This window comes from Vanacampus margaritifer, chromosome 13 (genome assembly GCF_051991255.1).
Source record: "Vanacampus margaritifer isolate UIUO_Vmar chromosome 13, RoL_Vmar_1.0, whole genome shotgun sequence".
NCBI classification, from domain to species: domain Eukaryota; kingdom Metazoa; phylum Chordata; class Actinopteri; order Syngnathiformes; family Syngnathidae; genus Vanacampus; species Vanacampus margaritifer.
In genome coordinates, this window is record NC_135444.1 from 13,631,348 (window position 1) to 13,659,129 (window position 27,782).

The following is a 27,782-nucleotide window of genomic DNA, read 5'->3' on the forward strand; positions in this document are numbered from 1 at the left end:
GTACTGTACGCAAAATTAAATTATTTAAATTAAATATAATGAAAACTATGATTTTTTTTTTTGTTCAATTAATAAATTTGAGTAGTTTTAAAAACATAAATAAAAAAATATATCTGGACTTAAACAACGGCATAAAAGAGAATTTACTATAGATTGTGCTTCTTTATTAATCAGTAAATTCAAACTAAATTTAAGACGTATACATACCTTACTGTATGCAATTTCCGACAGCTTGAGCCAAAGAGTGCTTAAATTTGACCTTGGGGTGTGCGCATCCGTGTGTACATTCGGCGGTGCACGTAGCTTAGCCTGATGATCCAAGTCCAGTGTGCTGTGTCTCCCTGCTTGGTTCAGCATGTTTCCCCCCCAATCTTGTTTGCGCTTGTGCGCTGTGGGGAGCAGGATCGGCTCGTCAGCACCTCCACAATGTCAGCTTGGCTCTCCTGACCATTCACAACGTTTTACTCAAGCAAGTTTCTTTGCTTTCACTTGCTACTTTTCTCCCCTCTCCGATTGTAGCGACACCGTCAAAGGGAGGCTGCGCGGGCCAGTTTTTGTTTTTCCTCTTTGTTTCTGATGATAATTATAATCAGAGCAGCAGGTTGGTGGGATTACTGAAGGTCAGTGAACGTCCTGGGAATACTCTACCCTTTTGTACACTCGTCTAAGCCTGATAAGAGAGGCAGCGGTCAGGGGCGGGACGAGGGGCAGGCCCGAGATGGGGTGAGGTGCGGGGCTGGCATCGTGCAGATTAACCTTTTTCCCCTCCAGCGCTGACACTCTGATCGATAAACTCGGTCATGGCAGCGGGATCCACTCGTTGCTGTCATTCACACCCGCCCGCAGAAACGCATCCGCGTGCGCACAGCAAGCTTGGTATAGTTATTGAAAACTAATAAAATAACTCAAAATAAATTAATAAAAATGCTTTAAAAAGTAGTAAGAATTGTAGCAAGAATGTTTTGCGTTTTTGTCACTTAATATCAAATGGTACCAGTACGAAACCGGTCCCGGGTATGAATTATTAAAGACCAGAGTATCATTAAGTTCCACGATTAACAATTTCGCACCAAAGTAAACTCGTCCTGATGAAACTGACATCCATCACATTGAGTTAGCTCTGTTGCTACATTTAGCATCCGAGCGTTTTTCTCCCCAGGCATGTCTAGTCGATTTAGACTCAATCCAACCGTTGCACTAATGTTAACGTTTGGTTAGTCTTGATTTAATTGGTCATGCCTGGAGAGGACCAATTTTTTTGTGTGTGTTTTTTTACACTGAATCATTGTTTTGATGTTGTTTAATATGATAAAACAAAGTAATTTGTTCCAACAATTTATTTTTCTTTAGATTGTCGTTTTTATTTTTTAATTAGTTTATTTTGTTTTTGTAGTAGCAAGACAAGTTCATGTGTATTTGTTTTTTTTTAATCTTTTCCTTGTACTAAACAATTTCTCCATATATTAAAAAATAATCAATTAAAGCTAATGAAAACGAATCTAAATATTTTCGACAAAATTAAAACTGACAAACCTGCTTTAAAAATTTATAAAACTAACCTAATTTTAAGTCCAAACCAAATAAAAACGAACTATAATGAACAATCACAAACTATTACAACCCCAACATGCGTCAATGCAAACAACCTCTCTCATTACTCTCACCCAGTTCTTCTTCTTTGTGGTCATCCACTTCTTCCTTGACAATCACACCCTGTTTTTGTGGTGTCAATGGAAAAAAAATAATAATACTGTCCAGTATATTGTTTGTGGAGCTTGAGTTGCTCAATTGCATGGTGTGTAGCATAGGATGTCCAATTGATGTGTCGGTTTCAGCCACCTTTCTACGTTCATTAACTGTATGTGGATTGTTAGTTTGTCCTTATAAACTGACCCCCAATTGACACTGCCATCTTCTCTCCTTTTCTGTGGTTAATCACCTCTTACGCCTCCTCCAAGACTCCCTGAAAATTGCCTTACAGAGTTTCATTTGGAGGTTCGATTAAGGCGGCCTCTTCATGTCTGTCTGTCTGTCTGTCGGTCTTGCAGCAGCCGGCTAATCCCATTAGATGCGCTACTCATGTGTGGGGCTCCCTAATGCCAATGTCAATGCCAGCTGCGCTGCCAGGAGGCCTCGGTGCCGCTGCCCTCCATTCATGCTCGTTTCACGCAGCAGGCACAGGGTCCACCAGGGCCGGGGGCTCCATTAACAGGAGATCAGCAGCAGTTATGGCAGCGCAGTTGGCCCGAGATAACAATGGCCCTCCCTCACTCGCCGCTAAATCAGTTTGATTATTTGTCAAGTGAAGACCACGGGAATAGGAGGGTGGCGGAATGGGGCGAAAAGGCCCAATTTTCAGGTCATTTGTCATGCTATAAGCAAAAATTACAACACAAACAAGACCACCAAAACAAAAGCAGCAGCTCGTCGAGAGATTGATCGGCGATTTATGTGTCCCTACTCAGATGTTAGAGTGCAACTCGACAGGATATCACTGCACTCTCCACATGTACGCATCCGCAAATGATGAGCCAAATAAATAAATAAATAAATAAATAAAGCACTTATTGCGAGAACATAACGGATGGTCCTGCAATTCATGCCAGAAGGCAACAGGTGGTGTTTGACAAACTGAATTCTTGAGTCAGCAATGAGACTGAACAAAAAAACAAACAATGTTTCCATGACATACTTTGAAAGTCACATTCTGGGCTGTGATTTTTTTTTTTTTGGGTGGGGGGGGCATGACACATTCTCCCATGTGTTTATGAGGTTTGGTTATGTCTGATGAAACCAAGGTTTTACTTTTTGACCATAATTTCTTTTTAATTCAGCTGACCTTTGTCAACGTGGGAATTATGTTAAAGGTGAAGTCAACCAAAAAAAAAAAAACATTTCTATGTATATGAATTTATTATTATTATTGACTCACTCCCGGCTTTTGCCGCACTATCAGTCGCATTTCTGAGGTGGGGCAAACTTGAGTGGACTGAACCAATGAGCGAAGACGTGACGTCAGAAAAGCGACTTGTAGAAGTCTTTTATTTATTTATTTATTTATTTATTAATCGCTGTCTATGGCCGCCTGTCCAGACCCACATTCTTTTGGAAGAAAGTGTGTGTGGCTTGCCAGGCTATGAATTTAGATGTTCTTTGCGCCCCACCTAGTCTAAACACGGCATTCTGATTAATATTGCATTTGTGGAATACAAATTAATCAGCAAAATTCATCTGATTTTATCAGTCTCAGGGGGCGGCCATTTTGCCACTAGCTGTGGACTGAAAATGGCACAGTTGGTCAGAGCTCAGGCAACGGCTAATCACGGCTCACCTGTTTTCTGAAGCAATTACTTTTTTTTTTTTGTTAAAAATGTCTTTGTGACAAGAAAAATGGTTTGATAGAGTGTCTTTTTGAACACTGAACGAAGCCTACCGAAGAAAACAACACTCGTAACGTGCGCACACCCCCGCAAGCCTGCGCCGCTCGGTGAGATACGGGCTTAAAGCAAAGCTTTCTCTTTTTTCTTTTCTTTTTTTTTTTAAAGACGCAACATGTAATTCTCTTTGTTTACCTGGGAATGGTAATAAAAAGCTTGAAGCTTTTTATTTTTATTTTTATTTTTAAGTGGGTTCAGTTGAGCTTGATGTCAACATAGTGTTCCTAACACAATTTTTTGCTCATCGGAATGACAGCTCATATCTCAAAAAAGTAATAAAATCTTAGTGTAAATATCAAGGTTTTTATAGTTAACAAAAATGAACAAAATAACTCAAAATAACTAAATAAAAATGCCTGCTGAACCTCCATTTGACATTTATAAAACTATAACTATATTTCTATCAAATGTCCTTTGTTTACATCTTTGTCATTGTCAAACATGAGCTTTCGTCGTTTATTTTAAATGTTTTATTTCTGTATTACCATATGACAGTCGCTTGGGAACTATAGTTTATTTATAGTTGCCAGGAAAAACTAAAACTAATAATAAAACTAAACCAAAACTAAGCATTTTAAATGAAAACTAATACAATCAAACACGCTCTAAAAACAAACTAAATAGACAAGTTTTAAGAAATTGGTGGTATTTTAATAAATCTGTCAAAGTGGACAGATATGTTGATCATATTAATTGATACATTCCTTTTTTTACATTAGTTTTTTTCTCCTTTCTTAAAACCCAGTTTTGTCACTAACATGTAATAAATGCAGTGGAGTCATAATTAATGTGACTGTACGGAAAACCTGCATTCTTGTGCTATATGTGAACACGTATCCTTACGCCGGCCGGTATGCAAATTAGATCATTGTGCGACGTTCACAACCTCGAACCCTCGTTCATTAGAACTATCATAAACCCGAGGACCTTCTATTTAGACACAAAAAGTTTGGCATAAATTCCTGCACTTTCAAAAGCCAATCGATACACATGGTCACAATTAAACGACTTTGAAGGTTGTAATGTAGTTAAAAGCCTTTGAAAAGCACGGGTATTTATTTATATGACTTGTAAACATCCCAGTCATACATCTCATCAGCAGCCATCTGAAGGCAAGCTGTTGGATGAAATTCCATCATTTACCATCTGCAGCTGAGCGTTGGTCAGCGGCAAAAAAAAGTGGCTGAACGAGTCAGTGATGCAAGGAGCTATAATCTGTTCCCGAGCTAGTGTGTTGTTTGTTTTGAAAGAGAGAAATGGAGAGGGATAAAAGTGAAAAGGGAGAGGGGGGGGGGAGCAGAAAAGCGTCCGGAGAAACAAATGGACCCATCTCCTTGGTAAAGCATTGCTTTTCCAGCTCATTTATCAAATGCAGAAGAAGAATTCTGTTTGATTGGCTGATTACCAAACGCATTCATCACTGCCTGACGCTTCCCCACCAATTTGACAGCGCCATTTTGGATAATTTGTTAAAGATGACACGGAGGTCATTGTTGCCCTGGCTTCTTTCTGACCTTTTCAATATTAGAAAATTAATTTTCTCCCCAAAACAAATACATTAGCAGCTGTCAAGGCGCAGTGATGAATTTTGCACCTTGAAATCCCTCCAAATGCTGACCTTCCTTCCTGCTGCGCATTTTCTCTTCTTCTTTCTTGACTTTTCTTTGTTCAACAGTTCGATTTGCATTATGCGCCAAGCTGAAGACCCCCGTGTGATGTTTGTGTTTGTTTATCACCCCTCTCTTGTGTGCGTTAAAATGTCCTCTGGTGTCAGCCAAACAGTTGTAAGCCTTTTTGGAGAGCCAATTTTTTCCCCCATCCTCCTTGCTCAACCCCTTCATCATACCTCTTTAGTTTTTCCTCTGCTGGAAGCCCAATTGTCTCCTCTCAGCAGATAGAACCACTTCTGCCAATGTCTCATTTTTCCCCCTAAAGTTTTACCTTTGGGCGAATGTGTTATTTGTGCTTTTAGAAGCAGATTACGGTATAGTTGAAAAGCAACTACTGGTTTGTATTACATTTTTGTGGACTGCTAAAGTAATGATCCAAGGAAGACGATCAAATTACATTAGGAGAATATTCTGTTTGTGTGTGTTTTTATGCCAGATTAACAGCTGAAACCACTTAAACAAAACATCTCCAAAAATGTGACCTCATTAAATTTGTGTAGACCAGGCAATATAGAGGCTTTTTTCTTTTTTGTGTGTGTTTTTTTCCACTAAGGATCACGCATCCAATCAGTGAAAATTTTTCATTCTTAGAAAATAGAAAATAATACTACAATCTCGAAAATTCAATCTAAATTTTAAATGTGTTTTTTTTTATTTCATATTGTAGGAAGAAAACAGATGTTTTTCTTTCTTTCTTTTTCTTTTTCTTTTTCTTTTTCTTTTTCTTTTTCTTTTTCTTTTTCTTTTTCTTTTTCTTTTTCTTTTTTTCTTTCTTTCTTTCTTTCTTTCTTTTTTCTTTCTTTTTCTTTTTTTCTTTCTTTTTTCTTTCTTTTTCTCTTTCTTTCTTTGACATTCTTTCTCTCTGTTCAAACAGTAATTCTTACTGTGTATAGTTAGAGCCTGGACTCGCGTATTCTACCATTTAACGGCCGAATCCCAAATCCATTCAAATGCATCACTAATTGTACTTTTGCTATTAAAAAAAAATAATAAAAACACGTCGTCGTCCCCAAAAAAAAAAGAAAAAACAAATTTTCCCCACTTCCCACATTGATCAGAAAGTTAAATGGAGTGAAATTATATAGCACTTTATATACACAATATTTTTTTTGTTTTTTGTTTAAATTGACTTACTTTAGCCTCCAGGATCCCTTTTCGTACACTGGCAGAACCCATGGTGCTTTTTTGCTTTTGGTAAAATTTTAAATCAATTCATGTTGTGTCTGTCATAGCAGCTAGCTAGCGCTAAGCTAACCCGTGTGAGGGTTTGTCTCTCTGGTCCAGCATCCAAATTTGTAAGCTCCCTTCATGCTAGGATGTCGACAGAAGCCAACAGCTAAGAAATGACAAAGGCATTGATACACCGCATGCTTAGATGGGCTTAATTAACTGATGGTTTAACCGTTGTGTCATTCCTGTGACACAAGTACACGCAACAATAGGCTATGATTCTTTCTCTCTTGAATCATAAAGTTCTGATTCTGTATTTGTTTTAATAGCCAATTTGCATCCTAGTTCAGGTCATCACAGATTTGTGCATTTTTGTTTCAAAATAGGATTGTTTAGCCTTGGTGGAGGTTTCTGCTACATTAAAAAAATAAGTATTCAAATTCTAGCAACTCCACATTTGACACATTTCTATACATTGTCTTGTCACCTCCTCCATTTTGACCTTCCCGCTCTTCTCCATACATAAATATGGAGGCTCATGAGGTACTAAGAGGCCCTGAAGCGACGGGCCACGTCTGCACCCGTTCAGCCTGATTACATGTCACCTCTGCATTCATAAACGGATAAATACCATCATCAATATGAGAACACGATCCACACTGACACGGAAGGAGGGAGGGAAAGACTGATGGAAACAGACGGAGCTAAAAGGTTTTGTATCATTTACTCTCGCCCCTGAAGCGGGTCAGGCCATCTGCCATGTTCTGTCACTGTGACATCGTTAGAGGGTCACTGACCACGTGTACCGCTCCTCGAACCCGTAAAAGGCTGCGTGGAATATTACATGAATGTTGAGAATGATGATCTTTAGATCTCTTCTTTTGTGTGTATATTTATTTTTGAAAAGTTCATGAAAATGTTTTATGTTGTAAACACCCAGGAAACTTTTAAATACCTGCCCACGTCCTGTATTTACAGGATGTTCGGGGGGGGGCATTTTTGTGGGTAAAATTTCAAAAATATGCATAAAAAAATAACTGAGTTTAATTAATATTAAAATGCACTGTTGGTTAAATAATTTTATTTTATTTGTGTGAAAAATGATAAATTCCGTGGATATGAAAAGGCATTTGTGTTTTGCACCAACTGGAAATCGGTCCACAAAAAAATCTTTGTCAGTGCATGCGTATGTTGAACATGTGTGAGTCGTTGTGAAATCAGTTACAAAATCTACATCCGTTTGACTATATTGTTTGGAATTTTGATAAATCCAGTGTGTTTGTTTTTTACTCTAAAAATAATGGCCCATGTTATATTTTGACAGGAAATACGTATGTGTTTGTTTTGTTTTTTGGCCTTTAACATCTCGTCAGGATGATGGCCAATCGGCTACATCCTTAGTTAAACAGATCATTCAATTCTACCCCTGAATTGAAATTATGAATACATATAATATTAAGCCGTTACAAATGTCCTCACACGGCTCCCACTCTTCTAAACACTGGTTACACTGAGTGAATTTGGCTTTCAGCATACAAAGAATAAATATCGAGCTGTTGATGTTTTTCTTTTTAAATCTTAAAATGGCTTACTTTAACCAGAAACCGGGTTACGAAGGTCACAAACCGCGATAGATTGAATCCGCAATAGCTGAACAGCAAATTAGCACGTCAACACTTAGACCTTGTTTTAGCGAGTCTAAAACCGAGTCTATTTTTTGTCAACAAATTGCCAAATGTGGGGTGTCCTATAGAATACGCCAGAACAGCTATCCAAGCGTAACGCGGTCTACTAAATTCACAAACACACTCAACTTGACTTACCTCGGCACGAAAACGAAGATGCGCCCATTTTTACGTCAAATAGATCCTCTAAATTATTCATAAATGTGACTGTGAAGTCTACATGAGCCTTGCGATTGCCTGGCGACCAATCCAGAGTGTACCCTGCCTTTTTGCCCAAAGTCAGCTGGATAGCTTCCAGCCCACCTGTGACCCAAATGATGAGAAGGCAACGGATGGCTGGATGGCGCTGCTCACTCAAAACCCCACTTGTCGAACCTCCCACAGGCAACGGCGTCCATATTTCAATGTTAATATAAAAGCTTACATGGCGAGTGAGATTAACTTTGCTTCTTTTCTTTCTGAACAAGCGGAACTTTCCCTTCTCCTCCAAAAGGTATGCTGCTGATGCAAAAGGCTTTATTCCCAAGCTTGTAATCCTGCTTCAATCAGCTCTTTTTTTTTTCCCCTCCCCGTGTAAGGATAAGCTGGGCATTTATGGCTCTCACCGCACCCCCGCACCCGGTTCTAATTAACATGCAGCTGATAAGCACTTGTAAGACAAAATTCATTCGTTTGACCCGCTTGGATTTACACTAAACTGTTTACGGCCACCGCAAGTTCACCACAAGTGGAGCGTTTTCAGCACGGAGCTTTTTTGTTTGTCTCCTCTTGGAGAGTCTTCATTTGGACCGCTCGCTCCCTCTCCGGTCCTCTCGCTCACCCGCTCAAATTGTCTTTTGACTTTCATTCAGCAGTGTCTGTTTCTTAATTGCCCCTAATTGCTTAATTACAATTCCAAATGAACAATTCTGTAGGTCAGAGCGGGTTGCTAATTGAAGCATCAATCACAGTAGGTGGCCTCCAGAACTGTCTGCTTTTGATTGACAGTGCATTAGCCGAGCATTGTAGTATGCTTGGACGTGACATTGTGGTGGGCTGTTATTTATGTGACCAAGGCGTCATAACTGTCCTTCATGGCATGTTGTGAAGGAGAACTCAATCTGGGGACACAAACCTGGTCAGAATTCATTTGAATTTTTCAACATTACTTTCTTTTTTTTTTCTTTTTTCATTTCCAAAGGGCCTTGCATGCTCTGCTTACGCTGGAAGCAAGATATATATTTGCTCTTCAGTGGCCTGGAACCATCATTTTGTCACTTCACGCCATAGCATAGACAACGACCTAAATATACGCTTGGTTTTCATGCTTGAAGAAATCTGTTTCCTGATCGCTACAGCACAGTGATGGTTTAGGGTCAGAGAACGCTGGATATAGCCAAGACGTGACGTAAAAAGCCAAAGGCTGTCAACAGGGGGGTGGGGGGGGGGGGGGGGGTGAACTTAGAAGTAAAAGTGGGAAAAACAGAAGTCCAGGGTGTTAACGTGACAGCAGGAGACGACAGCCAAGCACGCATGTACAGTACATGGAACTAACATAGCCTCTCCAACTCCAAATTGGTCTTGAACGAAATATAAAAACTCTTAACAAAATCATCATCATGCTGGCCTGATTGGCCACCAGCCAATCACAGGGCACATATAAACTATCCACACTTGTAACTTTGAGCATTGTACAGTCTTGAGTTGACCTAACATGGATGTTTTCGTTAAGTGGGAGGAAGCAGAAGTACCTCCTGGAAAGCCCATTCAAGCAAGGGGATAACTTGCAAACTCGAGATTCAAACCCAGAACCTCAGCACTGTGAGGCAGACGTGACAACCACTTATAACATATGGCTTGGATGTTTGGTATGCTCTGTATGATTTGAATATAGACCATTTTTTTTCTGTTTTACACTTGGGTTGTGTGCTTGGGGCGAGTTAAATAAAACAAAACATGGCTTTCTTACAGTTCATCCAAATTATGGGAATGATTTATTTTCTGTACCTCGGTCATGTGTTTGTTTCTTCTGCTAACAAAGCCAACCCTCCTTTTAAAGGGATACTTGATTCATTGAGCCATTTTCAACAGTAAGAAGATATTTTGTCTATTATGAATGTGATAACTTGATTATTCTTCATGAACAATTAATACCGTTAAAAGCTCATTTTTTCACTTTCGGTCAGGGTTCTAATAGTTTGGGAATTTTATTTTAGTTATTTTTTATTTCATTTTGAGTTTTTTTTTATATATATTATTTAGTTAGTTGTAATTAGTTTTCAGGGTGGTTCTGTTATTTTTTTTTATTAGTTTTAGTTATTTAAATAATGGTTAGTTTTAGTTTAATTTAAGTTAGTTTTAATATTAGTTTTAGTTTTTTTATGCTGTGTATTACTGGTGTGCAAGATATAATAAACACAATGGCAAAATGAAAAAAAGTTGCAATTCGGCTGAGTTAATTGAAAAAGCAGGTGAGCCGAGCCATAGTCATCTAAAGGTGCTTTTCTATTGGCTGCTGCTAGATGACATCACTTCTGTGTGACACACTTTCAAAGGTCTATAAAAAAAATTCACAATGGCTCATGTATTATTTACCAAAAAATAAAACAAAGGATATTTTCGCTATAATAGTTACTTTTAGTTTTGTAAACATAAAAAGTGGTTTCAGTTAGTTTTCTTATTTGTTTTTTAAGCTTTTTTTTATATCGTTAATGAAATAGTTTTTGGAATTTTAGTTTTTTTTCTAGTTTTCGTTAACTAAAATCACCTTGCTTGCTGTCGACTAAAGATTACATCATGCATGCTTAGGAAACAGGTAACGACCAATCATGGCTCAGTTTGCTGACCACACCCAGAAAACAGGTGAGCTGTGATTGGTCGTTATCTGTTTTCTGAGCACGCTTGATGTGATCTTCAGTCGACAACAAATGGAAAAATGTATTTTTAAAGGTAGTAATTGTACATGAAAAATAATGAAGTTATTACATTTTATTACATTCTGGACAAAATATTAACTTTTGACTACTGAAAATGACTCAATGAGTTAAGTAGCTATCCATTTAAATACAGAATACAAACTGTGAGGATGTTTCTTGTGCAAAACCACATAGATGACAAGCTATCCCTAATCAAGTGGCCGTCCGTCCCTTACGGGTAGAAATGGCTTGTTACCAAGATTGGAAGAAAAAATAAGAGAATGTTGTGCTGATGCAGTTTATGTTACTTAAAGATGTTAGTGCTTCACTTTATGTCGTTGATAAATAATGTGGTTGTAAAAGTAAATTCTTTACTATGCACTAAAGGTGCAGTTTGTGCCCACGATGCAAAAAAAGATTCAACTTGCATTACGGCGACAGTGAAAAACGATTTGTTAAAGATAACTTTCTTTGCCATTTAATTGAAAGGTATGGTCAACTTCTACTTTTAACTTCAGAATGTCAAAGGTCACACTGTCTCATTATGTCTGTTTTAACCTGACTATATGAGACATAATTGATTTTCTGAACAGTCAATATATACCGAACTGAACAAAAAACATGGATTTTGTGAACGGTTCTCCCTGTAATCAGGATAATTCAGTATCACCTGCTTGTCTTCCCTCCTCCATCTCACCTTCTCTATTTCCTCTTTTAGTTCTCCCTCCTCCCCCAGGGTCATGTGGGAGTTAGTTAGGGGCGACCCATGTGATTATTAGGCTGGTTTCCCCCGTCTAGACCTTGCCGTTCTGGGCCTTAATGGAGCCAGATCAGCCACTGTCTCCTTTTATACTGGTCCATCTCCCTCCCTTTTATCTCTTTGTCTCTATATATTACCTTCGCCCTGCATTTACTTCCTCCTTCCCGTTTTCTTTTCCTTCCTCACTGTCCTCCCTCCTCCTCTTCTTCTGAGCGCCTGCCGCCGTTCCCTCTCTCCTCTGGGGCTCCATCCATCAGGTTGTCGGGGGCTGCTAGTGGCCGACTCCCAGCCACCATATTTCACCGCCAGCCAGCCAAGCAGCTGACAGCGCAGCCACCGCCAGGAAATTGCTTTGGCTGTGAGCGGAATTTCAAACGCGGGGCCGCTCTGCATCACCCGGGCCGCCCAAGAACTGCATCCCTCGCTCTCTTCCCGTCTCTCCACTCTGTCAATCTCCCTGCACGCCTCCGCACACATCTCTATGCTTTTTCTTTCCATGTTTGCCTTTTTTTTTTGCGCTTCTATTTCCTCTCTCTACCCCCCGCCCCCCCACCCCCGTCTCTGCTTGGCTCCCCGCCGCCGTCTTTCTTTCTCCCCGCACTGTTTTCGCTCCTTGTTTTCTCTGTTTTAGTTGTTCCACCTCTCTGCCTTCTCCCGTCTTCCTCACTATCTTTGTGCCCCCTCGTCTCGGCAAACACGGGGAATAAAGTGAGCTGCTGAATGTGCAATGAGTGGTAACGGCGGTAGAGCGCGGTAGGGGAAAGAGGAAGAATGGGTGAGGTGTGCAAGCGAATGGGTGGCTGTGCTCCAGCTTGCACTCGTGGCCTCGTCACAAACAGTTTAAGACGCAGCTCCTGTGGCCGGGTGGTCACTTTTTTTTTAACAAGTAAAAAATAAATAAATAAAAATAACAAGTGGACGGTATGTGGTGCTTTGAAGACCCCGTTTTTTTCTTTTATCGCTCAGTTCCTTAGACCCCAATAGTTGATTTGGCAGAGGCATCTTTTGTTGCTGTACAGATGCTCCCCACCTTACGAACGAGTTACGTTCCGGACGATCGTTCGTAAGGTGAATTTGTTCGTAAGTTGCTTCAGTGCTATATTTTGTATTACAATTTATGTTTAAAGCCTATATAAGTATATTGAAGGTTTATATAAGTATGTTTAAGGCTTGTACAAGTAACCTGCATTGGTTTGTACTGAAAAAAAATTAATAAAATGGAGAGAATACGTACAGTACTGTACTGTACTACGTATGTTAGAGAGAGAGAGCGAGACACACACACACAGTATGTACATGTACGTAATAAGATAAATAAAATGAAGTTTAACTTACTTTTGGAAGATGTACTCGATGCTTAAGGAGATGATGGAGGAGGAGGAAGAGGAGGATTTTATATCATGAGAGATTCTTCGTCGTCGCTGGAATCGGCTTCAAAAGTTATTTCCTGCTTCTTGGGGACCGGCGTTTTCTTCCTCCTCCTCCTCGCCACGTTGCTCAGCCTCCAATGAGCTCTCACAGCGCCAAGCGTCGGTATTAGCGGCGGAAAGAAGCACTACGCGCAATACAAAATCTAACTTACAGCATTTCTTTCCGAACATTTTTCGACATACTGTACGCGCAGAAATGTTCGTATGTACCGTTGTTCGCAACTCGAATGTTCGTAAGTAGGGGAGCGTCTGTATATTATAAAGGTTTCTTCCTGTAAATATCATTAAGCATATAATTTATATAAGTTGTAAAATGTCTCAAGTCCACTTGTTTATGTTTAACAATTATAAATCATGCTCTTTCTACTAAGTACTGTCTCAAATGTTCTCCAATTTCGATACTGTAACTGTATAGGATGTATGTCGAGAAACGTTTCTTGGGAGGGGCAATATGGCGGCCTCGCAGCTTCAAAAGCCTTGGCCTATTGGCTATCCAGTACTGTATACAGATCAGTGGTTGGTCGTATGTGGCGACATTAGCGAGGGAAAGAATAGCAACAAAACAAACAATGTGAAGCGGAAAATAGTGGTGACAAAATGATGGAAGCGTGGTTAAAATAACTAATTTACAGACTGCACCCATGAAATTTATTGTTGGTCCTAAATTAGCGTCTGTAATTTCACAATAAAAGAAGCCCATTTAAAATAACATTGACGGATTGACAATTAAGGTTTGGTTTGGTTTTAAATATTGACGGATTGACGGTGACTGAAGGCTGGCCTGTCTGTTGCCGATCAAAATGAATTGACACGTACTCCACTGGCCAACCAATCAGAGGTCAGAAAAAGGCTGATGTAAGGTTAATTGGAAGTTGAAGCATATAGTGGTTGAAATCCAATTGCACAATCAACAAGAGAAACACTACAAAATTATGAGGTTTCTGGGAATAAATTAATATAATAATTTAATGGAACAAATAGTCCAATTTAATTTGTAAATATACAGGTTTGTCAGAGCTTCTGATACTGTTTAGACCTCAATACTTGTCTCCACTAATGTGAGTTATCATTTCAGTGACAGTGTGAATGGGAGAGCTAACGGTTGTCGGTCCTAAAATGTATCCTGTAATTAATCGGTGACCACTCCAGGGTGTTTTCTGCCTTTTTCCCCAAAGTCAGATAAGATAGGCTCCTGTTTCCCTCAATATTGAACAGAATGTGTGATGGATAGACTGTTCAATATTCAATCATATCAAAAACTTTTCAACAAGTGACGCAATGCTTGCACTGCTTTGCCAACATTTAATTCTTCTAATAGTGGGGATTGCTCTGTGTGCCAGTTTGGCCGTCACTTTGCTCCAAATGGAGGTTTTGCAAACAACATAGAGTGGATTTAATGAAATGATATGCACACATTCATGATCCCGAAAGGAAGATTCCTAATGGCTCTTTTGCTTCGAGTACAACCGCACAATTTCTTCAAATTGTTGCCTCTTTTATGATAGACACCATGCCGCCATTAGTCACTGAGTGTGTTGTCCACTCAGATAAATAAACCTCGCACCCGAAATAGTGGCTTACATTATCTTTGCATCGTATATGCTTGATTATTTTTTTTGTTTCTTTTCCAGTGGTAGTTTTTTACAACCGCGCGCACACAACAAAAATGAATACGTGATGCATTCTAAAACGTCACAATTTAACGAAATTGTTATTCTGTAGTCCATTGGATCCGTGGCAACTCTGGTTTGTATCCGGGTCATGGCACCAATTGAAATCCTTTTATCTTTAATGCTCGCTATATTATCAGTTACTACTAGAGGACCGTATATTCCCAGTTAAACTATATAATGAATGCCAAAAAAGTGTAGACGCCGCCGCATGTTAGTTGTCCTTTTTGTAGACTCTCTCTCTCTGTTTATATTGTGATCTTTCCTAGATCCTCCAAATCCACAATGTCAGAAAGTGACGCTTTGTTCACCTGTAACCTGCTGTTTTTTTTTTTTTTGTCTGCGTGTGTCTCTCCCTCCTGCGTTCCGACATCAGAGTGTGAGCTTGGAGTTCTACATCGACGTCCACGCTCACTCCACCATGCTGAACGGCTTCATGTACGGCAACGTGTTTGAGGACGAGGAGCGCGTCCAGAGACAGGCCGTCTTCCCCAGACTGCTGTGCCACAATGCACACGACTTCTCTTTCGTGAGTCTTGACATACACACAAACACAGAAACAGTCTTTGTTCTTTCTGTCAGAACTGCTTTTGAAAGTGGTGCTGCTTAATACTTGGAGATGGTGTACAATGTGCTGTCAACCAAAATCAGGATGCAAAATAGTTACCTTTATTAATACTACACTTGAGGAGATTGAATGAGTGTAAGCATATAAGGTACACCTGCACACTCAAATTTGGATCCAATTATTTAAAAAAATAAGTTTGCATAGATAATGCTCACTTTTCGCTAATATTGGGGTGACATTTTCTAACTAAATCAATGTGGCAAAATATAAGAACTACTTTCTAATTATTTAGTATTTTTTATTCTTTATTATTCAGTGATAATATATTATTATATTCCTATGACATTTTTTCTAATTTGTTATCTATTTTTTATTTGTTTATTTGTAGATTAGATTTAGTTTTAGTTTTATTATTTTTGATTTGTTGTTATTTCATTAGCTTATCAATTTTATAAGTATATTGTGTAGTGTATTTTTGTGTGGATAGTGTGTCAATGTAGCTGATAATGTGGTGGGTGACTGCCACAGTAATAAATAAATAAATACATAAATAAATAAAATCTACATATAGTCTTGAATGCATAGATTGGAAATGCCACATTCTTTATGCCATTCCTTATATTTTCTCCAATTTAAATGACTTCAGTTCAGTATTTAAACTATTTCCCAAAAAGGTGTGCATTCATGGATTATATCTTCGTAAAGTGGGAAGTGAGTCAAGCCATATATTGCTAGTGGGACATCTGGCCCAGGGGTCATCTCCCTCCCTGTGCTTTGGCCCCTCTGCCTATTCAGCACTACCCACAATGCACTGCTGCAGCAACACAACACAATCATGGCAAAATCCCATCGGGTGGCAGCAAGTTTGCATTTCAGCAAAGCAGCGCGGCAGAGTGACAGTTAACGGTAACATTTTTTTCCACATGTGCTTCCCAAGACACCGTCAACATTGTGTAGTATAGCTGACGCCCACAAACCAAATGGATTTTTTTTTTTGTCATCATTTCCATTTTGTAAGACGTATTTTTCTAACACTGTGGCTATATTTACAGGACCAGAATGTCTTTAGTTTGTTTTATTGGTGCATGCATGAATATTTATTATAACATTTATAACTTTATGTCGTTGTGGTAGCAGGATTATGCAAAACTAATATTCTTTCCGGATCCTAATGTAGGCATAGTTTCAGGCTTTGTTATTGTAGAAAACCTGATTTTAATGAAGACTGCTTCTTATTTATTTGGAAGTTGTCACTACTCATTACCACCACCTACAGTACTGGAGTACAACATAATCTTTACAACTTCACGACTACAGTCATTTATTTCATTTTCATACTTTTATGCTGTTTACATAGGCAGAAAATTTTATCTATCTTCAGTTGTTTGAAGAGTTCTGTATTTAGGGGAGGAGCTAATGTTAACACATTTTTGGATAGGGTTCAGAAAATGGGTGGATGGAATGGATAGTTGAAAGTGACTGAGAGTGTTATGGCCACTTATATTAGCTCTTTTTTACTGTACGCAAGCTAGCCAGCGATCATCAATTATTCAAAGAGTTCTGTTTAGACGGGAGGAGTTAAAAGTAACTGACAGTTTCATGGCTACATGTTTTAGCTCGTGTTTTGCTATACGCAAGCTAACCAGCGATTGACAGTTAATTAAAGAGTTCTGTTTAGGCAGGAGGAGTTAAAGTAACAGAGAGTGTCATAGCTACATGTGTTAGCTCGTGTTTTGCTATACGCGAGCTAATTAGATACAGTTGGTTTTTGAGGAGCTAATGTTAGCTCATTGTTGGTAGAAAGTGACTGCAAGTGTCATGGCCATGTGTTAGCTTTTGTTTTGCTGTACGCAAGCTAACCAGAGACAGGTGCCAAAGAATAGCCTCAAAGTACACACATTTTGTACACGTTTGTAACGTTATTAAAATGTCATTTTCCTTTTTGTGTATTTTGAGCCAATTTAGAAAAAGTCGCCGAATTTCAGGGTGCAAGAATATTTTTTTTTTATTGCTGTCAAATGTCAAAATGGGTTAAAATAAACTGCCTTTCACAAGCTGTCTCATCTTGTCTCCTGTGTATTTTTTATTTCTTTCAGTCCAACACGTCCTTTAACCGTGACGTGGTGAAGGCCGGCACCGGCAGACGTTTCCTCGGCGGTCTCCTTGACGACACGTCCTACTGCTACACTCTGGAGGTGTCTTTCTACAGCTACATGACCTCTGGCAGCACGGCACCCGTGGCCTACACCGAGGAGACATGTATCCTTTCGCTGTGTGTTTTCCACTCACTTTACGTTAGTGCAGACAGCAACCGTGACGTTCCTTTTGTGTCTGGTAATTAGTCGCTGGCGCGTCACCACAATGACAATGTACGTGAGGCTTTGTGTGTGAGTTTGCATCAGGTCGTGTGCGCTCACTACAAAAGCCACGTTGCGCTTTTGTCGCCTCTCGTCGTGACAGATGCGCAGAGTTAAAACAGGGATGCGATAGCTGCGTCTATTGATTTCATTCACAAAGGCGCTCCAGAAGACAAGGAGGCCCGTGTAGTCAGGCTCAGGTGACTCTTTGATTGCACTAAACAATAGAACAATGAGCCAAACAAGACTCCTGTCAAACGCAATCGTTCAGACGCACAAACGCACATCACGGCCGCTGAAGGTCGCCCGTGTCTTAATGGGCACTGATAGGAGGAGGAAGTTTTCCCTTCAGTTGACCTTCTCCAGACTGGAGTGCTCCCGAGAGCGTGCCGATGGCGCTGAGATCTTGCCAAGCGTTTTAGAGAGGAGTGATAAGGAGTCTTACATGAGATGTGTTTAAGTGTTCCTGCATCTCCTGCAGATGGCGGGGAGGTTGGTCCTGGTTGGTCCTGGATGTAGCCCTAGTGCCCTCTAGTGCCAAGGCTGGACACACTCGCGCCACCACCATGAAGGTTTACTGGTTCCTATCCACTGTTCCCTTTGCAGAAATCAACATTTGCAGTTTAATTAACACTGTTTCAATATGTGGATTATTGTGGTTTGCAGTGCACTGCATCATATTGAGAGCAGTGTCTTATATATTCTATACAATGTATAATGATGCCCAAAATGACTCCCACTGGCCAAAATTGGAGTTAAAGTCAAGTCTTAGTTGGTGAATGGTTTTCTTTTCGCTGTAGGCGCAAGAATGTTGCAAACAGCTATAAGGAGGCATGTTAAGAGATTGTATTGAGAGAGAAAAAAAAAAGCTTTACTGTGAGGAAAATCCATCTTTTTCACTCTTCTGAACAATTCTGATCAATTCTATAGCATAATTACTTTTGTGCTTTAGGTCACATTCATAAATAAGGTTGCAAATGCAAAATGTGCATTTAAAATATTGAAAATATTTTTTTATATTCAATTAATAATTCATTTTCATTTTAATTAGATTATGGATAATGATTAGTATACTCTAACCCAGTAGTCAACCTGAGTAGTCATTGATACCATTACCGAGTACCAATCCTATTAGTCCCTACAAAAAAAAGAAAAAAGAAGACAGAAAATTTAAATTAAAAAAAGACCTATGTATCCCACTATATCATTTTTTTTTTCTTAAAATTGCATGGAATTAATTTTTTTTTTTTTTTTTAATATTATTCTAATTTCTCATTTCTAGTTCATGCTTGTAAAACAGCCACAAGAGGGCGGCCGCCGTCGCCAGCACAGATAACTTGAATAATAATGTCATGTAATTACCTAAATTAATTTAAAAATGTTAATTCATTGATAATTTAAAAATAAATAATTATAAAATGAATGGGGGAAATTGTAACATGACACACAAACACCTGGTCTATTGTAGACCATTCTAATCAGTTGTACATTATGACTGTCATACATGTAATGCGAAAGGCTCCATAAAACAAATTTGGACTGGAATTCTCCATTTCATGAGTAACGTGTCTTTTGCCACTTTGTTGTCATTTTCATTGAGGATATGCCTTAATAACTAAAAAAAAGTGCACTTATAAAGTCATTATTTGGCCATCGTATGGGTCACTTCATACCTCAGCCAAGGCGATTTTTAGCAATGCTTGTTTGTTGCAGAATTAAGCAACAAATTGCTTAGCTGGGTTCCAAACGGCAATCTAGATCTGGAACTAAATGTACAGATGCAGCATGTTTTTCCATTTAATATGCTATCTTTAGAACGATGGCATTTGGTGTTCATAAAAGTGACGATCATGCATTGCAGCTGATGTGGGATTGAGTCACACTCAATACGCCATTTACAAAAGTCGCTTGTTATCAACTCGAGCTTTGCCGAGACCCTGAACAGGACAAGCATTGGCGGTTTCTGGTATGTGTGCAATATGTGCGTCGTCGGCACAAGGTGGCATTTACTGGGAAGAAATCCGATGTGAAATGGTTTTCTATTGGCATCATGATGTGCACTCTAAAAACTTTTGGGTCAAAAGTAACCCAATTATGGCGGCCAATTTTTGGGATTGTTTTATACAAAATGACAGCATTTTTTGACCCAAGTAAAGGATCTGACCAATATTTATGAGTTGTTTTACACTAAAAGACCCATTTCTTGACTCAAAGTTGGGTCAAGTAGCCCCAAGTAGAGGATCGGTCCATTTTTTAGAGTGTTGTGTGAGTAATACTAAGGTTGAAGCTCATTTAAAGGGTTTGGAGTCTTTAGGCTGGTGGTTTTGGTTGTGTTGCATTTCTACTCGAGGTCAAGTCCGCCCCGGTGAGTGGACTTCCGTCATCTTTTTTTTTTGTTTTCTAGTCAAGTGTGTGTGTTCATTTATGAAAAGGGGGAGGGTCACAATGAGGCAGGGTCCCGTGTGGTGGGCAAGCTGCACAGGGGGAACCCGGTGCAGACTGGAGATTGGGGTCAGGCAGGTTGAAAGAACCGACCATGTCGCTTTTTCCGCCCCGGCGCTCTGCTCGATGGAGCGTACAAATCATCAACAGAGACCTTTAGCACCTCCAGCCCACCTTCCCTCACCCCCGACACACACACACACACACACACTTCCCACCCTGACACACAATCATCTACGGCCCAAACTAACACATAACAAATAAATAATAGCCACTTATACACCCACTTGACTATCCTTCTCCAAAACTGGCCTCTTAACATTTCTCACAGTTCTGACTTTTTTTGTCACAGTTCGAAAGTGATGTGTATGTGCGTGCGCGCGTGCGTGCATGTTCCACTCATGTCGTCCTCTCTCCTCCAGCCTGTCCTTTCCTCTCGTCTCATCACCCAGAACATAACAGCTCATTATATCATCTAGTCAAGCTGAGAATCCTCTTCTCCAAAACAGCAGGGACAACCTCTATCCTGTCTGCCTTCTCTTTGTCCTCTAATCATCCGCTACCTGTGTTTGTGTCTACGTGCGTGCGCGTCTGGGCGTGCACGCGCTTGCTTCATGTGTGACCTCTTACATTTACTTACATGTAGAACCATTAGTAAACCCGTTCCTCTTGTGTCTAAAAGAGCATTTGATAATGCCAATGTTGAAGGTAGTAGTGATGGCAAAGAGGAAAATTGTGATGATCATAGAAGAAACAGTGCAGGGTGCACCACGCCTCTTGCCCAAACTTAAGTTTGAATCACATTTAAGTTTGATTCTTTGTGCTACACTTGTGTTACAGTCAACAATGTTAAAAATTTATTTAAAACATTGTGTGTCCAGTTTGTACAGTAAAAGGTTTGACAATGGCAACAGTTTGAACATGGAACCAGGGTTATTATAGTTTGGGAATTTTCATTTTAGTTAGTTTTTATTTTGTTGTGAGTTTTGTATTTTAGATTTAGTTTGCTTTAATTATTTTTCAGGGTGGTTCTTTTAGTTTTAGTTTTTTTTTTTTTTTAAAAAGCTAAAATTTTAGGTAGTTTCAGTATTTCTTATATATATATATATATATATATATATATATATAATTTTATTTATATTTTTTAAAAGCTCGTGTTGGGTGAAAACAAGCACAATATTGTGTTTTTGTGCATAACAGCAGTGACAAAGCTATAGGATTGGTCATGTGATGTTATGGCTCAGCGATGCAAAGCATCATGGTCTATGTAGTTCACAATGCTGTTTGTGTTCAGCTGGAGCAGGTGAAAAGTAATGGGGGGGTTTTATGGTGATGTTGAAAAATATTTGTATGACTGATTATGGGAGTGATGATGACCACCGCAGTGGCCAAAAAATCCTAATTAAAATGAAACTTCACTAATAAACTAACCAATAGAGGGTGCTAGAACTGCACAAATGGAATACTGCCTTTTTGACGGATATTTTTAATATTGTAACTTGACAACGACGATATCGTGACAATTTTCATATCGCAATATTGCCGTTAGCCAATAGCCATACATCCCTAGTTTCAATGTTTGGCCACTAGTCACTTTTCATGAAGACGTAGTGTTTCTCCTATGCTACATTGTATTGTCTGTCATTATGATGGTATGAAGAAAGTTTGAGAAACACCAGTATTGAAAATTAATGTTGCGAATGATTGTAGTTGAAAGTGCACGGCACCTTGTTGTTACTGTGCAAACGTCTCTGCATCCTGTGGAGATCTTTGACTTTGAAGACTTGGCCAAACTTGAAAGTACATTTACGCCATGGAAGATTTTTAATCGTGTTGTCCTCGCCAGGGACTGTGTGTTTGCTTCTGGATCGGCGCAAACACACACTCATTGTCAGCTGACAGTCAGACCCGCGCCACACAACAGTGGGAAGCCATGAAATAGCAGAGCTGCCAGTGGAACGCACTATGCATCAGTGCACCTGACACCCAGCGGAGGGGCTGTGACAGGTATGCAAATGATATAGCTTGGAGGCAAATATGCTTCGCTTCCACACATCACACACATCATCTCACGCAGACACGCACCAGCGGGTGCGCAGCCTCGCACGTGCGAAAGCAGGCAGCTGATTGCACAGGTATTGTTGGAGCGGCCGTTCGGATGTAAGCGTTGGCAGCCATGCTCAAAAAATCATGCAAATGTTCCCTTGGACACGATGACGTAGGCGAGGAAAGTTTGCGGGGGACCCGCCCACTAACTAAAAGACCAGGCGGCGCTGAGAGGCGACGGCGTGAAAGCGCCGAGTTGGTGAGCCGGAAGTGTCAGCTGATGTGTGATCAGTGACAGACAAAGTGCCAATGGAGGCAACACAAGATGAGACCCGTGTCATTGTCGGCTACGAGTGCTGGAAGCGGCTTGTCACATCCGCCAGACCGGGGCGAAAGTACTCAAGTAGCACTCTGTACTCAAGTAGCAGTAAACACACTTGCGTCAAAAAATATTTGAATAGCAGTAAAGATTCCGTTAAAAAACAAATAAAATAAAATAAAAAGTACAGATGCATTTTTACTCTCAATATAGTCGTACCTTGAAGTATGAATTGAATTCATTTCGTGGCCATGCTCGTAACTCAAAAATGGTATTGCCAATCATCTTTTGCTGTTGAAATTAATAAAAATTACATTTATGCGCTCCAGCCTAAAAAATATATATGTTTAACAAGAAAATTATCACTAAATAAAATGTAACTTTATAAAACAGTAAAGTATGGAAAAAAAGAAAGTTTTGCCATTTAAGAAAAGCCATCAGAAAAAATTGTATACCTGAAAAATCTACTTAAATACAGTAGAATAAATAAATGTAACATGATTACAAAGCACACACAAAAATACGATTCACATAATGTTGTAGAATATCTGTGAGGAAGTTGCTTATGTTTTTGGTTACATCCATTTGCTTGTATGTTATTTGCATACAGTTGCTCAAAACTAATTTTTCCACAAAACCTAATATGTAAATATGATGCAGTAAAGTGCTGTATATTATGTGGCTATAGTTTTAAAAATATATTTTTATAATTATTATTTTGGAAATGCTATACAATTCTAATTATTTAAAATTATTTTAAATTCAGAATTTCTCTTTCAGAGAAAAATGAAGGCGTTCGTTTTTGTTATAAATAGTGCATCATTTATCATTGTTTCGTTCATGGGCATTGCATCCCCCTATGGGAAACAGGTGTTAAGCCTTGCCAGAGGTCTGTGCTGCACTGATGGCCTTTTTTTTTTAATAGTTTTCTTAACTTCATATTCAAGTGTGATATTCAGTGGAGACAAGTTTTACTTCTTTAGCAAAGAAAATATGTTTTTAAAAAGCAAAAAACAAATCTGTGTTCTTAGCCGGCAAATGCAACCTATTACTTGAGCTACTATTACTTGGGTGCCCCCTAGTGGCCTTATTTGGCTTATTCATTGTGTTTTGTTTTGTTTTGTTTTGTTTTGTTTTGCTTTGGTTGTCAGATGAATTACAAACCGCAATTCAAATTAATTTGTGACATTCTTAAAATATAAATAAAAAGAGAATACAATGATTTTCAAATCATGTTAACCTATGGAATACACTACAAAGACAAGATATTCAAATGATGAATATTATTGGGGGGTTGTTTTTTTGGGGGGCAAATAATATTTTTTAAATATTTTTTATAGCCTTATTGTTACAATGAGTGACAGGAAGATGAAAAATCTGCAACTAGCGTAATATGTAGTAGCTACCTGGAAATAGGAGAGGGAACACCATGCATTGAAAAAAATCACAGATTTGCTGTTTTTGTGCTCAGGCCAAAGCAAAATAACAGTATTGCTTCAGTGCCCTCTAGTGGCATCTTGGTGCCAAAGCAAAACTGTTGAAATGAATTGAAGGAAAGGAAAGTAGTCATTTGCCGCCATTTTGTGGCATCTACAGGCATTGCAGTACAGTGTAAGCCTGTTTGGTTTTGATATTTTCATTTGAAATCTTGAACGGTACTCAAAGTTTGGTGCTCAAGTTTGTTCCTTTCACTTCCCTGAAGTTTTGAGTCTGCTAAATCATTAATTGAGGACAAAAGTGGCCTTTTCTGTATCGCTGTTGCTGACGAGCCTCTTAATTAGTCATCGATAATGAGTTGTCTTGCGTGTCAGCGCAGTGACAGCAACTGTCAGTGGCCTTCATTGATGCCTCCGATGTCCCCTCCCTCGTCTCCGTGTTAAATCCCGTCCGACCAGGACAGCGTTCTCCTTGTTCCTTATCCGTCGAACCACGGGGGGCCTTGTCGTCCACTCGTCACCTTGTCTGTCCGTCTGCCAGGACCAGGCGCTGGGGACGTGATGGCGAAAGCCGCTAAATGCCGTGCTGACAGTAAATAGCCGCGGTAAACAAGTCGTGACGTCCCCGCCGCTCTTGTCTGGCTCATCAGCACACAAGCTGGCACACGCCCTTGAGCCATGACAATGACCCGCCATCGATTAAACACGACGCCAAAGAATACACCTCAGGGGCAGGCGGCCTCCTCGCAGGTCATAACAATAGGTACACCTGCACATTATAATGAGGTCTAATACAAGAGCGGCATTCAAAGTTCTTCCTTCACAACCGTAATTATGCTCAGTGAAGATGTAAATAAATAGTATGTAAGGAAAGTAAACAAGTTTGCCTTTTTTTTGTTGCTTTCATTGAATGGACCTTGTGCTGCTCCTTCTGGTGTGTATACCTTGGCCACCGGGGGCAGTATATAAAAACATGGATATACGAAGACTGTCTTAGCTCTATGGTAATGTTAGTTGCTGCAAAGGGTAAAGAATATTTGCTTGTGATCTCTCTCTCTCCCCTCTCTCTCTTTCTCTCTCTCTCTCTCCATCCTTCTCCCTCTCTCTCTCTTTCTTTCTCCATCATTCTCCCTCCCTCTCTCTCTCCTTTCTCTTTCTCTCTCTCCTTCTCTCTCTTTCTCCTTCCTCTCTCTCCCTTCCTCACTCCCTCTCTCTCTCTCCCACTCTCCCTCTCTGTCTCTCCCCGCCTCTGTCTCGCTCTCTCGCTCCTTCTCTCTCCTTCTCCCTCTCTCTCTCTCTCTCTCTCTCTATCTCTCCATATCCCTCACTCGCTCCCCCTCCATCTCCCTCTCTTTCTCCTGCTCTCCCTCCCTCTACCCATCTCTCTCCCTCCCTCTCTTTCTCTCTCTCTCTCTCTGTCCTCCCTCTACCCATCTCTCTCCCTCTAACTCAATCTCTCTTTCCCACTCTCCCTCCCTCCCCCTCTCCATCTCTCTCTTCCTCCCTCTCCCCATCTACCTCCCTCTTTCTCTCTCTTCCTCTCTCTCTCCATCTCCATCTCCCTCCCTCCCTCTCCCCATCTCCCTCCATCTCTCTCTCTCTGCCTCCCTTTCTCACTCTATCTCTCCCTCCCTCAATCTCTTCCCCCTTTTGCTCTCTCTCTCTCTCTCTCTCTCTCTCTCTCTCTCTCTCTCTCTCTCTCTCTCTCTCTCTCTCTCTCTCAACAAAGTTGTGGTCCACCACCTGCGTTCAGTTTCACATACACGTCATCACTTCGCAGTCCAGAACCCGCGGTGTCCCCCACCCCGGCAAATGGCCAAACAACAGTAAGGGCATCCTCCATATCTGCGATTATTCATCCTCCCCTATACTTTCCATCTCATCCCCGCACACGTAGAGAAGTTCTCCTTCAGAAACTGACCGTCCATCACGAAACCTCCTGTAATGGACGGTGAGTCGTGACAAGCCAAGCTGAGTGGCCATCTGCTCGCGGTGGGGTCCGCGAGATATTTTTGTCACCGAGCTTGCCTGGCGAAAAAAAAGTTGGGACTGACGCCCAGTTCTGCTGATGGGAAAAATATGTGTGGAAAGGTGTTAGCGGGGGAGGGTGCATCAAAAACTTTTCTGAGGTCAGAATGAACACCAAGGATATGAGATGAATAATGTGTCTGTTCTATTCTGTACAAGATAGTCTACTGTGCAAACGTCTTTACAAGAATGACCATATATTGTGCGTATAACTAAAATGTCGCAGGAACAAGGCCGAGCTGTTAAAATGAAAAATAAATGGAGTTTCTTCTGTTCACTCGTACATCTGGGCAGCATGGTTGCTCGTTTTGACATATTCCTTTTTTTCATTTATTTTTTTAACTATACATATTGTACCTCCAAATTTGTCACTTTTTCAAGAGACCCCAAAAACCGCAAGTTTTAATGGCAACTCACCCCCGAGTTGGGCGTGGTCTGGCTGTGATTGTCAGCAACAGTGAAAACTACGATCTAAACAATCTCTATACTACGACATGGTATGCTATATAAACTAACCAGATGTTATCCTAATAAATCACTAACCTGAAAATCGATATAATGATGTTCGCAAACGTTACTATTCCAACTAAATTTCGGTAAGGAGGCGTGACGAGACTGAGCCGGTGGGTGGCAGAGCGGCTACGTCGGTGCTCGTCCAAGGAGAGGACAAACAGCCAAATTGTGTTTATGCCAGTGTTTAACCTGAAGATGGCGCCACACACTGTTTTTGTCCTACTTTCACGCTTTCAACAAGCATGCACTAAAATTTCAAAACAATGACCAGGACATATAGAAAGTAGGGGTGTCAGGTGATTAAAAAGAATCTAATCTTAATGAATCACATGACTTCAATAGTTATCTCACGTTTAATAACAAATTTTATATCTGTCCTAAATGCACAATGAAATGTAAAAAAAAAAATTCATACACTTAACATAAGTGGAAATATGTTAATTGACTGCCAGACGTTTTCAGAAAAGGGATGCCGTGGGTGCCAGCCGATTTAAGCATTTTTGACTGATCTTTCAAGGTCCACAGAAAATTATGTGTTTGGACTATGGAAACACACATACTACCAAATGAAAAATTGGACTCTCATCTTTCATCAGGAAAAAAAGTTTGTTTCTACCTTATTCCGTTTTTCAGTAATCAACAATAGAAAATGGTTAGTTTCACCTCTGTTTTGAAACAAACGTCTTTTAACGTCTTTGGCACTCCTCCATAGGATTTTACTAAACGTTTTTTAACGTTTTTGGCAGTCAAAGAGTTAAACTAATAAAAATATGGCTGCATTTTGCAGTTATTGATACAGTAATTTAATTTAATAATTTATCAAATAAAATGTACTGTACTGTAAAAAAATAAGTGTGATATTAATTTGTGTTGACATTTTCTGCCACTAGATGGCGTAATTGCATTTGTAAGACGGTAACAGCTCAATGCATTTTTCTTTTCATGTTAAGAGCTATCTAATCTTTAACATGAAGTAACTTGTCGAATTCTGCACATTTTAAAAAATTGTAAAATACAACTTGACCACAGTCTCTACAAATATATGCATTATTATTATATTTATTACTGCTCAATTTTGACATGGACGTGTTGATTTAAAGTTGATTTGGTGTTGAGGTGCTCTTTAACCATTAAAATTGCATCATCAAAGAGAGCAAGTCATTTTAAACACTTTGCACTGGTCGTCAAAATGGCATCCGCACGTGTGGATTAACCAAAAGTATACTTTTTTTTGTTTTATGTACCAGATTGTGATTTATGAAGTTTAGTCTGATGCCTTTAATATAATTGGGGGAAAAAATACTATTTTACATGAATAAAGAATTGGTCAAGTTAAAAGCTTGAGAACAGGCATATT

The 27,782-nt window shown here is 39.7% G+C and overlaps 1 protein-coding gene across 2 annotated transcripts in view; it reads left to right on the forward strand.

The window, feature by feature from the left end:
- agbl4 (AGBL carboxypeptidase 4) overlaps nucleotides 1–27,782 on the forward strand; it is a 336,250-nt gene that overhangs the window by 306,487 nt on the left and 1,981 nt on the right. For both annotated transcript variants that reach the window (XM_077584564.1, XM_077584565.1), the window contains 2 exons: nucleotides 15,093–15,245; nucleotides 17,381–17,543. In XM_077584564.1, coding sequence (XP_077440690.1) covers nucleotides 15,093–15,245; nucleotides 17,381–17,543 — 316 coding nt within the window. The remainder of the gene's footprint in view (nucleotides 1–15,092; nucleotides 15,246–17,380; nucleotides 17,544–27,782) is intronic.